We start from the raw sequence: 13318 nt of genomic DNA, 5'->3' as shown, positions 1-13318 counted from the left end.
GTAACAGATCCTGAACAAGTCCTATCACCTCTTCACTGGTGGAATGATGCACAAAATGCTTGTCACTGCATACCTTTCATTTCCCCATCCTTTAGCAAGACACAGATAATAGATGCCTCTAGGAAGCACATCTGGATCATTTTCAGACTCTCAGACTGTGTCCCCCTTCAGACTCCCATTTAAAGATAAATGTTTTGGAACTTAGAGCGATAAGTCTGATGTGCAAATTGTTCCTACCTCTCTTATAAGGAAAAAACATTCAGGTCATAACAGACATACCACAGCAATGTAAGCAATGTATTTAATAAACAGGAAAGAAGAGGCAACATCAGCTCCTTTTTCTCAAGATTTATTTCTTCTTGGGAGTGATAAAATCAGAATTCTGAAAAGTCAAAAATCTTGAAATGTTCATAAACTGAAAAATCCGTAAAAATATTTGTATTCGGTCAATTCAAAACATTACATTTCAATAATTTTGAATTTTTTTTATTTTAAACCTCTCTATTTTTATTATATGTTAACTTAAATTTCAAACTGAAAAGTCATTTTGAACGAAAAAATTGAACTGTTCAATGTCAATTTCAAAACTGTTTTTCAAAAAAAATTTCAACAGGAAATTCATTGAAACAGAACCATTCCCACTAAAAGTTCTGGTTTTGATAAATTGGCATTTTCTGACCCCAAAAACCCCAAACATTTAATTAAAAAAATGCAACCAGCCTTATTCACAATCTGCCCTCCTTCCCTACTGCAACAGAATATTTTTATTCAATATTCTGAGTGGCAGCTGGGACCATTTTTAGGGGACCACTGTTATGCCTTCGAGGCTCTGCCGAGCATATGCGTCAATGGACACTGCTGATTAAAAGATTCCAACCCTGTGTGCATGGGGCACATGCACACCAAGAGTGGGATCCACCTGGACAGAACAACTTGAGGAGCCACCAGTACTGCAAGGTAACCATTCTTTTTTTTGCAATTCAGTTGTAAACAGAATTGCCCAGAGTTTCCCATTCTAAAGGAAAAAACCCAATTAAAATCCATTTGTAATATGCACATTATGGGCACTTTGCTAATGAGTAACACTCATGCACAGAACCACTGTAATATTTAAAAATTCATTTATGAAAATATACATTGTTGTCTCCTATTTATAATTTAAGTGTAATCACCCCAGAGCCTATCACAAAGGCTATATTATTTTATTGGATTTATAGAAATGGGCCAAAACAAAACCTTTAAAACCAAAATCCTATGAAATTTTGGGGACCAGTGGAGAATGACAATCCAAGAGCTCAGTACATTCTCTGAAAAACAAAATGGTTTTGGTGAAGACAAATGGCCAAAAAAATAATTATCTGTTGAATAGGCTATTTTATTAACATTCAAGAAAATCTTTTTAGCCATTGAATTCAGAAGATCAAGCAGTACATAGACTACTTTACACTATTTTTATCCCTATCTTTTAATTGCATAAAGGGAATTAACCTCCACCCTCTGTTAAATAAAAAGTGGTCATAGTAATTTTCTGGAGCAGGCACAGAAAGATTTTCAACAAACACCATCTGGGGGAGCACAATTCTCTTAGCAAAAGGGTACAGGGGAGATATTTTAGGAAATGTAAATAATTTTTAAGTTGGTGAAATGAGCTCTGCATTACAGTGCCATCTAAATATACCACTAAACAATGAAATTATGGTTTCCAAAGTCAGCATTAATAAGGATAATGAGCAATATTTTTTTAAAAAGTAAAGTTTTAGCTTGTTATAGGTGCTGAGCCACAGTAATTAAAATCAGAAACAACTCCAATTCATTATAAAATGAATAAGCAATTTTGTGACCGACACTATAAGTCTAATGCTGACTGCACTGCATTTCATCTAAAAGCTGCCAAACCTATAATGGAATGGAAAAAATATGTAATATATCCCTTTGAAAATTACCTGCTGTTTCTTTACGGGCTATTTTCAGTAATCAGGTCCTGCATCATCATCATAACAAGTGTACCCATTCGTATCTTATAATAAACGAGTACCCCAAGGGAACATCAATAAACAATGCATCAAAGCCAGAGTTGTTTGATACTACTTCAGTGCTTGCAGAAATACGAAAAGAAAGCAACACACAAACACTGAATTCACATTTAGTTCACACAGTTGGACAGGGAACTGCCTTTGTTTTTGTCTGGCTCTGAGCAAGAAAGATAAGTTAACAAAATATTAGTTAGACATAGGTAAACTGCAGTCTCTTTGCAACATCCAAACCCCTTAATATGAGAGGGCACAGAAAACAATGGACAGAATAAGTTCCAGGTTGGTTACAAAGTATTAAAAAGAAAGCAATTTTATCACCTTTGGCCATAAAGGTGTCTGATGAAATTACCATGAAGTCAGCATGCCTACAAAAGAGGGACAAAACACCTTGAAAGAATATTTAAATAAAATGGAAAATATTTACGCTATGTGGAAGAAGGGATGAGGCAAATGAATTTGAGGACTGGCAAAGCTCCCCCTTTATTTACATCAGAGACCTTTCAGTGAGTCATTCGAAAATAGCACCAGATAGTTAGCAGGTATAAACTGGCATAGCTCCGTTGACTTAAATAGAATTATGCCAATTCATGCCAGTTGAGGATCCAACCTATATATTTTGATTTTATAAATGATTCATATTAGAAGTAACACCTATAGGACAGTGTCTGACATAGAATTTATGGTTATTAACTCCAGGAGAGGCAGCTTATTTTGCCAAGTTATTTTTAGAAGAAAAAGGAAGAACTGTGTTTCAGTGTAACAAAGATTTCTCTTAAGAAATTTAGTCACTTTGGATTCCATTCTGCCGGGACTACTAGGGAAGATGAGGACTACACACCCACAGGCAGATGTGCCGCCAGAATCTTTTGGGGTGTGGTAATGGGATTTACAAACCCCAGGCTGAGCACAGGCCGAAGGGAGAGGAAGGCTGATCACACCTCTGAGCAGCTGCCAGGAGTGCCAATCATGGAGACATGCACCCACAGCTGTGACCAATAAAGAAAACAAGCCCAGCTATAAAGGAGGGAGACAAGACAGGAAAGAGGAGGCAGCAAGGCCTGGGATAGCAGAAGGACAACAGCCCCATGCCAAGCTGCCTTTGAAAACAAGGAGATCGTAAGCCATGAGGTTTAGGGGCTGATAGACTCAATATAAGTTAAGAGTTTACAAACTGGTCTAGCTGCAGACAAACTGAAGCAGGTAGTGAGGGGAAAGCTGGGACTCCTAGAGAGACTGCAATTTTTACAATTTTTTTACATTTGTAAAAATAACAGAATATACAGAATTATAACAAAAGAAGTGAAATCATGCATATTCTTCATGGAAATAAACCTGTGCTTAAAGCCACTAAGAAACATCTGTATAATATAAAAACAAACTTTTCAGTTGAATTGAAGCACAGAGGATACTGCATATACAAGAAGCAAGGTGAATCAATGCACCTACAAATGCAAGTTCTAATCCCAATGCAACAACTATATCAGGATTTAACATTTCAGCTAAGCAAAAGCTGATCTTCCAGAACACAGAATCCCATTATCTGAAGTAGGGCATATGAATAATTTTCATTATTTGCACTCCATAAATAAGCTGTTTTTTTTTTGTTATTTTCCCCCCTCAGGGATTCATAAGCTTTTAAAGTGATTAGAACCCAAGATTATAAATAGAATACACATGTTAGTAGCCATGGTATAGAGGTTTTAAATGTCTGACTTTCAGGATTCCTGCATTAACTATAAGTGAGTCATGGAGGTCATCCCAAATAAAACCCAATAAAACCCATTAAACTGTCACAAAAGGCCATTTTGACTCCTTGCTTCTACCTAATCCACATTTTATGACACAACAGGAAGGTTTTGTTTTAGTTTTAAAATCAAAGTTGTTTTAAGTTGGAATCTCAGGTGTGGTTTGGGGACAGAAGGATTAGTGGCCAGAGTTCAGGTGGTGATAGATAAAATAAATGTTCTTTATCACATGAGTGAGTAGTTTATCACATGACTGCAGAAATAGGGAATTTATCACACAGGTGGGTTTTTCTACAGCTTTACTATAGTCAGAAATAAAAAATACTGGCTTTATATAGCATTCAGGGAAACATAAGACTCACACATAGTCCTTCAGAGCAGCCTAATGTGTACAGTTAATGTTATATTAAAAAAAACACAACACAGTATTTCCTAACATGTACAACGTTGCGGCCAACCTGATATCCAGGCAAAGAGGATTCAAACAGAATGATTATGAAACCTACTAAAAATATCTATCGTGCAAATTAAATGGGATGTAAGGGCAGGAAGGAGAGACATTGCCACCAGACTGCCACAGCCTTCATACAAAATCCCACTCTCTTTGTAAAGGATGCTCAAGTCCTAACGTGAATTATAGTTATTAGTTCTATACCACAAAAGTAGTGTGATCTAATGGACTGAGCATGTGACTTGGAGCTAGGAATTCCTTATTTCTACTCCTACCATTTCTAATTTACCTTGGCTTTATCCTCTGTGTTATACTGTTTCCTCAACTGTAAAAAGGGAATAATCCTCCCTGCATTTGTTTTAATGATTAATAATCAAGCACTATATAGACATATCAGATACAAACCAATGATCCCCTAACCTATCCCCTACATTGTAATCATAAAGGGAGTGAACACTATTCTCATTATCATGACATCAGAGTGCCTCTATTTCTTACGGTGTTCTATTATTTTTATATAAAAAATTATTTTCTTTTTAAGCTTTCAAATAAAGGCTAAAATCAGCCAAAGACAAAGTATGATTCTGCAGACATTTCACACATGCAACACTAATATTGATTTCAACAGGAGTGAAGATTCTAACCAACTTTTTACATATGGTGGCAGAATGACATCTGTGAATTTTAGGTTTGGATTTTTAACCCTTCAGTTGCTAACCTCTCCCTGGCAAAGACACTTGACAAATGTTGTCTTCATCCAAACATAATATTAAAAAACCCTTGCCATCTGGCAACCCAGCATTTGCAACTGTAGTACAGTCACTGATGTGCCAAAGTAACAAAGGCACATCAGTGTTATTATTGTTACAGAAAACAGAACTTCCTCCAGAGTAGATTTATTTTATGTTGAAAGCAAATATCAATTCATACTTATGCCTGCAACTTATTTTCTCAAAGGGAACCCATCTCTGTTCCTTGTACAATTTCAATATTGGACCCTCACACATTAGCTAACACAAAGTTTCTCCCTTATTTTCTAGGTGACAGTTCACAAGGGGAACTTTTCTGATCTGACTTCCTCTAAAGTATCCACTGAGACAAAATTAAAATCTTGCCACCTTTTTCTCGCAATAGTTCATATAACCCTATTTTTGCTATAATTAAATAATGCCAACTGAACAATCAAGGCCTTTTTTCAGTTATAGGGTTTGCACCTAAGTTTTTGTGTCATCCAATTTGACAGTGCTAATTAGAAAATTAAACAAAAATAAACAACTTCAATACAGTTCTTTTAATTGACACTTAAGTATCAGATAGTAGGCACTTTAACTTGTAAGTGTAACATACCTCAGGCCTTACTGGATCTTCAATACCAACTACACAAATGCAGGTCAGGTCAGTTAAAATGTCATTTTCACTGTCCCAGTCTGGTTCTGGGTTGCTGCTGAAGTCCCGGTATGCAATGCAAATAGTTCTCAGTCCATCACAGGCCATGGGTTCAATCACTTTCTTCACCATCTCATCCCGGTCACGTGGTCTGAAGACACGAATCTCACCTGCTGCATTAATGATTCTAGAACACCTGTAAGAAAAGGATGTGAATTGCATTTGTTTGGTTACTGGTTTCCATTATACCTGATCATTTCATCCAATACCACACTTTTTTTTTGTTTAGTTTTAATTTCTAGTGCACTCCACAAACAAAATCAACAGATTCATTATTCTAATGCTGGGTAAGAGAATGTACCTATGATTTTAACAATTGTTGGGCAGATATCTGACATTTCAGTTAGACTATATAATTTCCATTAGGTCCATAATTAGTGAAGAAGTTACAAACAAATTGAAAAAATATCTCGCTAATCCAAATGTGTGGTATGTGTTCATGTTAGCTAACAAGAGGACATTTGGATTTATATCCCTACATGATAAAAACACATTTCAAAAGTGCATCTGTTTACAATCTAATGGGGAGGGCGGAGACGAGAGAGCAGAGAAATGCCAACTGCAGTATTCCTTGGCAGCTAATAGAAGACAGGAAAGATGACCATCGACATTGTCCATCCAGACTACTGATTACTTTAAAAAAGGATAAAAGAATAATCACATTAAAATGTATGTTATATGCCTGCAATAAGGTTAGTACCTATTACTTGGAACTATTATTTAGTTTCAAACTTCAGACCAAGACAAGAAGGGCTTGATCCTATTCTCACTGAAGTCCATGGCAAAATCTCCATATGTTTTAGTGCTGTGGGATCACTCCAAGTCACAATAAATAAGGCAAAGAGACACAGTACACTTACTTCTTCAGAACAATTTCAGAAGCACCTTTGCTGTACATTCGGAAACTGCCATCTGGCATTTTCACAACAGTGCTCATTGACTTTCTCACGGAGTTAAACGTGTATACTTTGTAGAGTTTCTCCTCAGGGATTAGATTCCGAACAGGCTGGTAATCCTGCTTCAGTTGCAGGACAAACCCCAATAGGCCACATTCTGTCTTGTTGCCAACCTGACGAGGCAGGCCACCTTCCTTTTCTGGTGGCTGAAGGGAAGAAGGCATCAGATTTCAGCCCCTCGCTTTGTCACCTTTGACAGTATACTGTACTTTTCAAGCCCAATAAATAATGAGGCCCGAGGCTACTAGTTAAGATCTAAAACCTTTACAGTAAAGTCATAGCTCATCCAATTTTAAAGAGCCAGTGGAAATTTTATAGAATTATAACAGACTGAAAATAATCTATTTGATAATGGAACAACTTTTTCGTTTAAATAACCAGTGTAATTCTCTTCCACCTTTTTACCCTCTGGCCATTCAAGATTTTATGATGGTTATGATATGTGTTATTAAAAATAAATGCATTTTCCTCAGAGTCAATATATGTTCACAAACAGAACAACACTTTTTTTTCCCTTTGTATTGCTCTGAATCATGTTGCTTTGCAGTTTTTCATGGTGTGGTGGATGTTTTAAGGTAACATTCATTCACTAAAATTTTGAACCTCATTTGTTTTTAAAATAAATCTACATCTAATCAGAAGAATAAATAACCAATGGTATTTCCAGTGATCCATGAACATAATGTCTGTATCAATAGTTAAGTACTTCTAAATATCTATGAGTTACTACAGTATTTCAGTCTGCTACTTCAGACTGTAAATGCTTTATATGGAAAAAAGGGGGTTAAGTTATGACAATTATACTAACCCAGCAACTCTAGCCATTCTTAATGGTACTACCCTTAGAAAAAAAATATTAGAAAATATTAATCCTCCCTTGCTAATGTAAAGAAAAAAGTACAAAATAAAAGAAAACATTAGAAACAATATGGAGTATCAGCTGTAATAAAGCTAAAAAAACCCAATAGTTCTGTCATTAATAATGCTCCAAAAGACTTTAGTGGTCAAGTTTATTAGCTGAAGATTACTGAGGTCTTCAATCATCTTGCACTCAGCAAAGCTATCAAGTCAAATTCAGCTTTCGCATAAGCAGACAAAACTCCAATGAAATCACTGAAGTTGGTGCATTCAATCCATAGGGACTAGAAGTGGGGAAAATCCTTTCACAATTTTGATTTGCAATGTTTTGCAATATTTGAAATAAACTTACACTTAGGCCCTGATTCAGCAAATAATTTAAGTCATTGTCTTCAATGGGATTTAATGGTTTGCTTAAGTGCTTTACTGAATCAAAAGTCTGCATAAGTGCTTTGCTACATTCAGAAATATGTCCAAACTTAACTTTTTTTATCGATTTCTGATACCACCGTTGTTTGGAAACAGCTGTATGCTGAAGAGCATCATGGTGAATGATGAAATTGAAATCTCAGATCAACCACCCCACTTTAGATTTGAAATCCTGTATCCAGTAATGATACAAGTGGAATCACTTGGAGTAGCCATTATTTTTTTAATGTAATTATCCCAGAGAATCACCTAACACAGTAATGATTGATTTGCAAGACAAGGACAAATAGATAAAGTTAGACTAGACTAGGACTAAAGCAGACTAATAGATAAGTGACCTTTACAGAAAAACTTTCTCCAAGAGTATTTATATATGTGCAGTAGGAAGAAATGCATTTATGGCCAAGTAAAAAAATGTTAGGCTAAAAATCTCTGTCCCAAAGATATTTCTTTTTTTCAAAAATAAACATAAAATTTCTAACTGAGCAAAACAGCATTGCTTCTGTTGACTGCAAGCCTCATAATTCACTTAATCTTACTGTTTCCTTTACCTTATTCAGCATCAACATAAAATGATAACACATTGTCAAGCACAATATCAGAGTCCCACAATTTGTCCTTTTGTAAAATCATTATAATGTTGTTGAAAATCCCCTATAGATTCTAAAAATCACTTTTAAAAATCTGCTAGTAAGAAAACTCAACAGTTAATGCTTATGCATGATCCTGCAAATATTTTTGCTCATATTATGCATATAGACAGATCTAGGCCTACGAGTTAATCAACAACACATCCTCAGCTGCGCTGACACTATTGTTAATGCAAATAATATGAACCAGAGTTAGAAGGGCAGGTAGGAAAAAGAGAATACATTAGCTGGAAAACACTGCAACTGGTCAAACAAGAAATATTATTTTTGAGCATCCAAGAGGATTTTACAATGGAGAGGGAAAAAAGCAAAGCATAAACAAAATTGCTTCATTTTTTAAAATACAGAGTTTTAATAAATAAAAGTTGGTAGATTTAACATTCTGGCCATACAGTGCTTGGAAAGAGATAGAGACCACTGGTATCTCAAACCAGCATGGTAATCAGCTTTATTCTCCATCAAGAGACATCAAGGCAGACTGATTCTTACTCTGTTGCCACGGTCATTCCTCGTTTGTGGCTTGATCTTGCTCCTGCACTGAAGCCAGTGGGAGTCTCAACACTGACATCAATGTGAGCCGTATAGGGCCGTTGGTGACCAAACATTAGAAACCGGTGATTACATACACCGTGGTTGTTTTTCAACCATGTGCATGTTTTTGGTGCCATGAACAGCTAGCAAATGGATACTGAGAAAACAAACATCTATTTGCATTTTATAACATCTATAAATGAGTGTAGTGTCTATATTAAGTTTTGATTCATTCATCACCCGCTCCTCCCAATTCTCACTCCCCTTTAAAGTACATTTCTTAGCTGGGATACGGTTTGATTTTAGTTAACAGCTTGTTTTGAATGTAAATAGGTAAACAAGAAAAATATTACTGGTAGCATGAAAATGACCGCTCCTTAAGCGGAGGGGCCATGGTTTGAGTTTTTGGGGGAAGGGGTATACTTCTTTAAGGACCAAGGGGAGCTGCACCCACCCTTGAAAGAGGTGAAATACTAGGTTTGGTCAGGATCTGCTGTGGGCACTGTGCTAGCCACTCCTTTCTCTGGCAGCTGGGAAATAATTTATCTCTCACTGCCAGATTGGCCAAAGGTGTGGGGGGGTAGGGGGATTCGCCTTCCCCACACCAAATTCGGTGGAGCCTTAGATAAAGTGAGCATGGTATGAGAGTTAGACCATGATGTCTCAACTCATTATGTAAGAGTGAGGTGGATGTCCAGTGCCGGTACTCTGTAAGGAAGGGATACAGAGATCAGATAAATGGTTTGGTAAAGGATTTAAAGGAGGTGTTTGTTAAAGCAGCGGAAACAGGGGGTTCCTATGACTGGCATGGCAGGAAGCCAACACTCCCCCTCCTTTATAGGCCACCTTAATCTTCATTCAAGGGGGGTGGAGATAGTAAGGCCCCAGCAGCAGGTTGGGTGGGGACCAGAATAGAAAGGGAGAGGGGCTGACAGAAGCACTCCAGGTAGATATTGAAATGATCATGGATGTACCTGCACTGTACACTTATCTGCTGGGTATGCCCCCACATTTAATAATAAAGCTGCGGCCTAATTAAACCACATCCAGCGTCTCCTGTCCTTCATTCGGTATAGCCAGACAATGAACTATGCAGAAAGATTTTAAAATCTGCTACCAAGTGTCCACTTTCCCCTTTAGCAGCTGCTGTCTCCACACTCTCTGCATACTATATTAAAACAAGCATATGGTGGTGAGAGTTGGCAGTAGCACTTCCTTTCCTATACTGTTTCACCACAAAATCTGTATGCCAAACTAGCCTCCTTGCAGATTGCTCTCTACAGTTCATACCAGAAGCTGCTGGATGTTATAACTTCAAACTGTGCCCTCTGTAAGTTTATTTCCTGCTTAAATCTGCAGTTTATAATACTCAGAGCAAAATTAAAAGGAACAAAGGAACTATCCATGAATAATTAACTGGAAATACTCTGTTGATCTTTCGCATTGTATGAAAGATACTAAAAAGTCTTTTAATTATGATTTGTGCATAGAAATCCATTCTTTTGGATGCTCAACCTCTAGAACACATTACAAGCTATTTTGGCTACTAACAAGAATGTTTGCTTATATCTTGCTTGGTAAAATCTTGCACTGGAATGGAGATGGGTGAGGTGACCTAATATGTCTGTCTGTCTATCTAATTCTTGTAACCTTTGTTATTCCATATGTACTATAATACCTTCAGTTAGTTCATTTAAGCCTTTATGTAATTTTGTTAATATTAATACTCCAGATTTAGATATTCACTTGTAAAATGTACTGATCAATTAAAAACAGTATTTTTCACCTTAACCCCCCCCCAAATGTTTGTAGGTCAAAGTACAGCTGCATAAAAAGGCTTTTTTCTAAAGCTAGCATTGACACAGGATAGGGTTAGGATACATATTGTGCATCCCTATTCTAAGAGCTTCACAGAAATGATCTGCTACGTATTCTGCAAAGCAAATCATCTTTAATCACATCAGACCACTTTAAATTTCGTAATTAGTGCTATCAATAGTGCCTTATCAACACACAAGACAATACTTTTTTATCTTATAATTTTAACAATTTCTATATAGCACTTATTGAAGGACCAGTGCTATATAGCATTACAAAAGATACTACCTCCCACTGAGATCATTAACCAGCTTCCAGCACCTGAAAGTATCATATATTAATCTGTTGATGGAAATACAATCATTGTATGTACTGAATAATGAGAATATCATCAGTGGCAATTTTGTATACATACGGAAGTAGGCAGAGGCTAAATAACTGATTGAGTAGATGCGCTACTAAGGAAGGGTTAAAGCTAAAAATGAAACTCTCTAAAGGTGACTTAAAAATGCTTCCATCTTTTAGTTAGACTGGGGAGTTACAAAAGCTTCCAGATTCACTATAGTACTTATTAAACTTCAGTTTTCATGGCTTGCCTAGTCCAATCCTATACTGGTAGCAGTATGGGCAGGGTGACATAAGCCTTTTCAGTTTACATTTCTATGAGTTCATGCATGTTGCAAAGTCTTCAATTGGGTCACCAAATGCTTTTATGTACAGCTGATTGAGCTACTCAGTTCAAATAATACTGGTTAGGAATGTATCCCCTTTTTATTATTGCTTCCAATAAACTAGTTTTGCCAGCATATTCTATCTATAATGAATGCTTCTGTTAGCTCTACTTGTGATGGAAAAAAACAGGAAGACAAACAGAAGAGAAATATTTTATTTTTTAAATCCTTTCATTTTAAATTACAGAATAATTTAAATTCTACATTTTGTGTACTGAGCCAAGGAAATAGGGCCAGGATATGCAGGGTTTATTTTTTTATTTAAATCTAAATGCACCGAATTTAAAGATAACTTGGGAGAAATAAGACTGTTCAGATGATGTGTTATTTTTTCATTCCCAATATTGTACAGAAGGAGAGCAATTTCAGACAACTGAATGAATCTATAGCATTGCCAAATCTGGAGATATTCCATCTTGCTGCATAATTTAGTTTAGTGTTTTAAAATTCTCTGCAATGGAAGTCATCTAAAAAAAGATAAAATAGTCACAAACTAGCTTTAAAATCAAAGCGATCAACTTGTCTTAGAGAAATACTCTGGTGTGCAGGTTTATTTCAGTAAAGTAAAGCTGACAGAAGAATTAGCATTTCCTTTCTAAAACCTTATTTACAAGACATTTCAGCCAGGGTGGAAAATAGGGGGAAAGGACTCAAATTCTACTAATGCATAACTCTCTAAAGGCCAAAATTTTATAGCTTAATTTTATTATTAACTTAATAAGGAGCCACAGTTTATCAGATATGTAATTATGTAATGCACATTTTTCATTTTGTGGAAGTTGCAATAAAGACAAGGCAAATTAAAATGCTCAGGTACCTATTTACCCAAAAGTCCAGAACAGCCCTAGGTAAGCAAAGTGCACATATTTGATCAGCATCCTTGAAAAATTTCAGGTCTCTCTTTTTAGGTAAAAACACAAAGAAAAACAAGGTACCATTACAGAAAATAAAGCCAACCTCTTGCTTGTCCCTGCCCCATCCCCCAGTGTGACCTCTCATGCGCAGTCTGTCAGGTAACAACACATGGAGGACAGATGCACCAATGGCATCCTTCATGCATAAGGCTACATTTTAGTCACGGGTATTTTTTGCAAAAGTCATGGACCAGTCACAGGCAGTAAACAAAAATTCATGGCCCGTGACCAGTCCATGACTTTTGCTATGTACCCCTAACTAACACTTGGGCCAAGGGGCTGCACAGCTTGGGACCCCTGCTGACGCTGGCGGGGGGTGAGTGATGGTGCATGGCTGGGGACCTCTGCTGGTGCTGGGGGAGGGAAGTTGGTGGGGCTGGCAGGCTCACTACCTGGCTGCAACTGGCATGTTCCTGCAGCTCCAAGGTGGAGGGGCAGCCAGGTGGGCTCCGTGTGCTGCCCCCACCACATGCCGCAGCCAATGGGAGTGTTGTGGGCAGTGCCTGTGGGTGTGGGCAGCGCGTGGAGCCTCCTGGCCAATCTGCCTAGGAGCTGCAGGGACATGCCAGTGAGAGCCAGAGAGCCTCCCCTCCCCCAGGTAAGCACTGCCCCACACCCCACGTCCCTGCCCCAGCCCTGAGCCCCCTTCCCACACACCCTCACTGACCTCAGTTACAGACATTTAGCCTTATTCATGCATGATACTGGAGAAAACCTCATCTGGTTTTATATCAATACCAGACAGGGGACAAGAGG

The 13318-nt window shown here is 37.3% G+C and overlaps 1 protein-coding gene across 6 annotated transcripts in view; it reads right to left on the bottom strand.

Moving 5' to 3' along the window:
• ATP2B2 (ATPase plasma membrane Ca2+ transporting 2) overlaps positions 1-13318 on the bottom strand; it is a 563074-nt gene that overhangs the window by 80488 nt on the left and 469268 nt on the right. For all 6 annotated transcript variants that reach the window (XM_039480788.1, XM_039480783.1, XM_039480784.1 and 3 more), the window contains 2 exons: positions 6536-6777; positions 5577-5811 (listed from right to left, as the gene is read on the bottom strand). In XM_039480788.1, the coding sequence (XP_039336722.1) occupies positions 5577-5811; positions 6536-6777 (477 nt within the window). The remainder of the gene's footprint in view (positions 1-5576; positions 5812-6535; positions 6778-13318) is intronic.

The sequence above is a fragment of the Mauremys reevesii genome, linkage group 7, assembly GCF_016161935.1.
Source record: "Mauremys reevesii isolate NIE-2019 linkage group 7, ASM1616193v1, whole genome shotgun sequence".
Lineage (NCBI taxonomy): Eukaryota > Metazoa > Chordata > Testudines > Geoemydidae > Mauremys > Mauremys reevesii.
The sequence above is the reverse complement of the archived record's forward strand: the minus strand, read 5'-3'. Positions and strand labels throughout refer to the sequence as shown.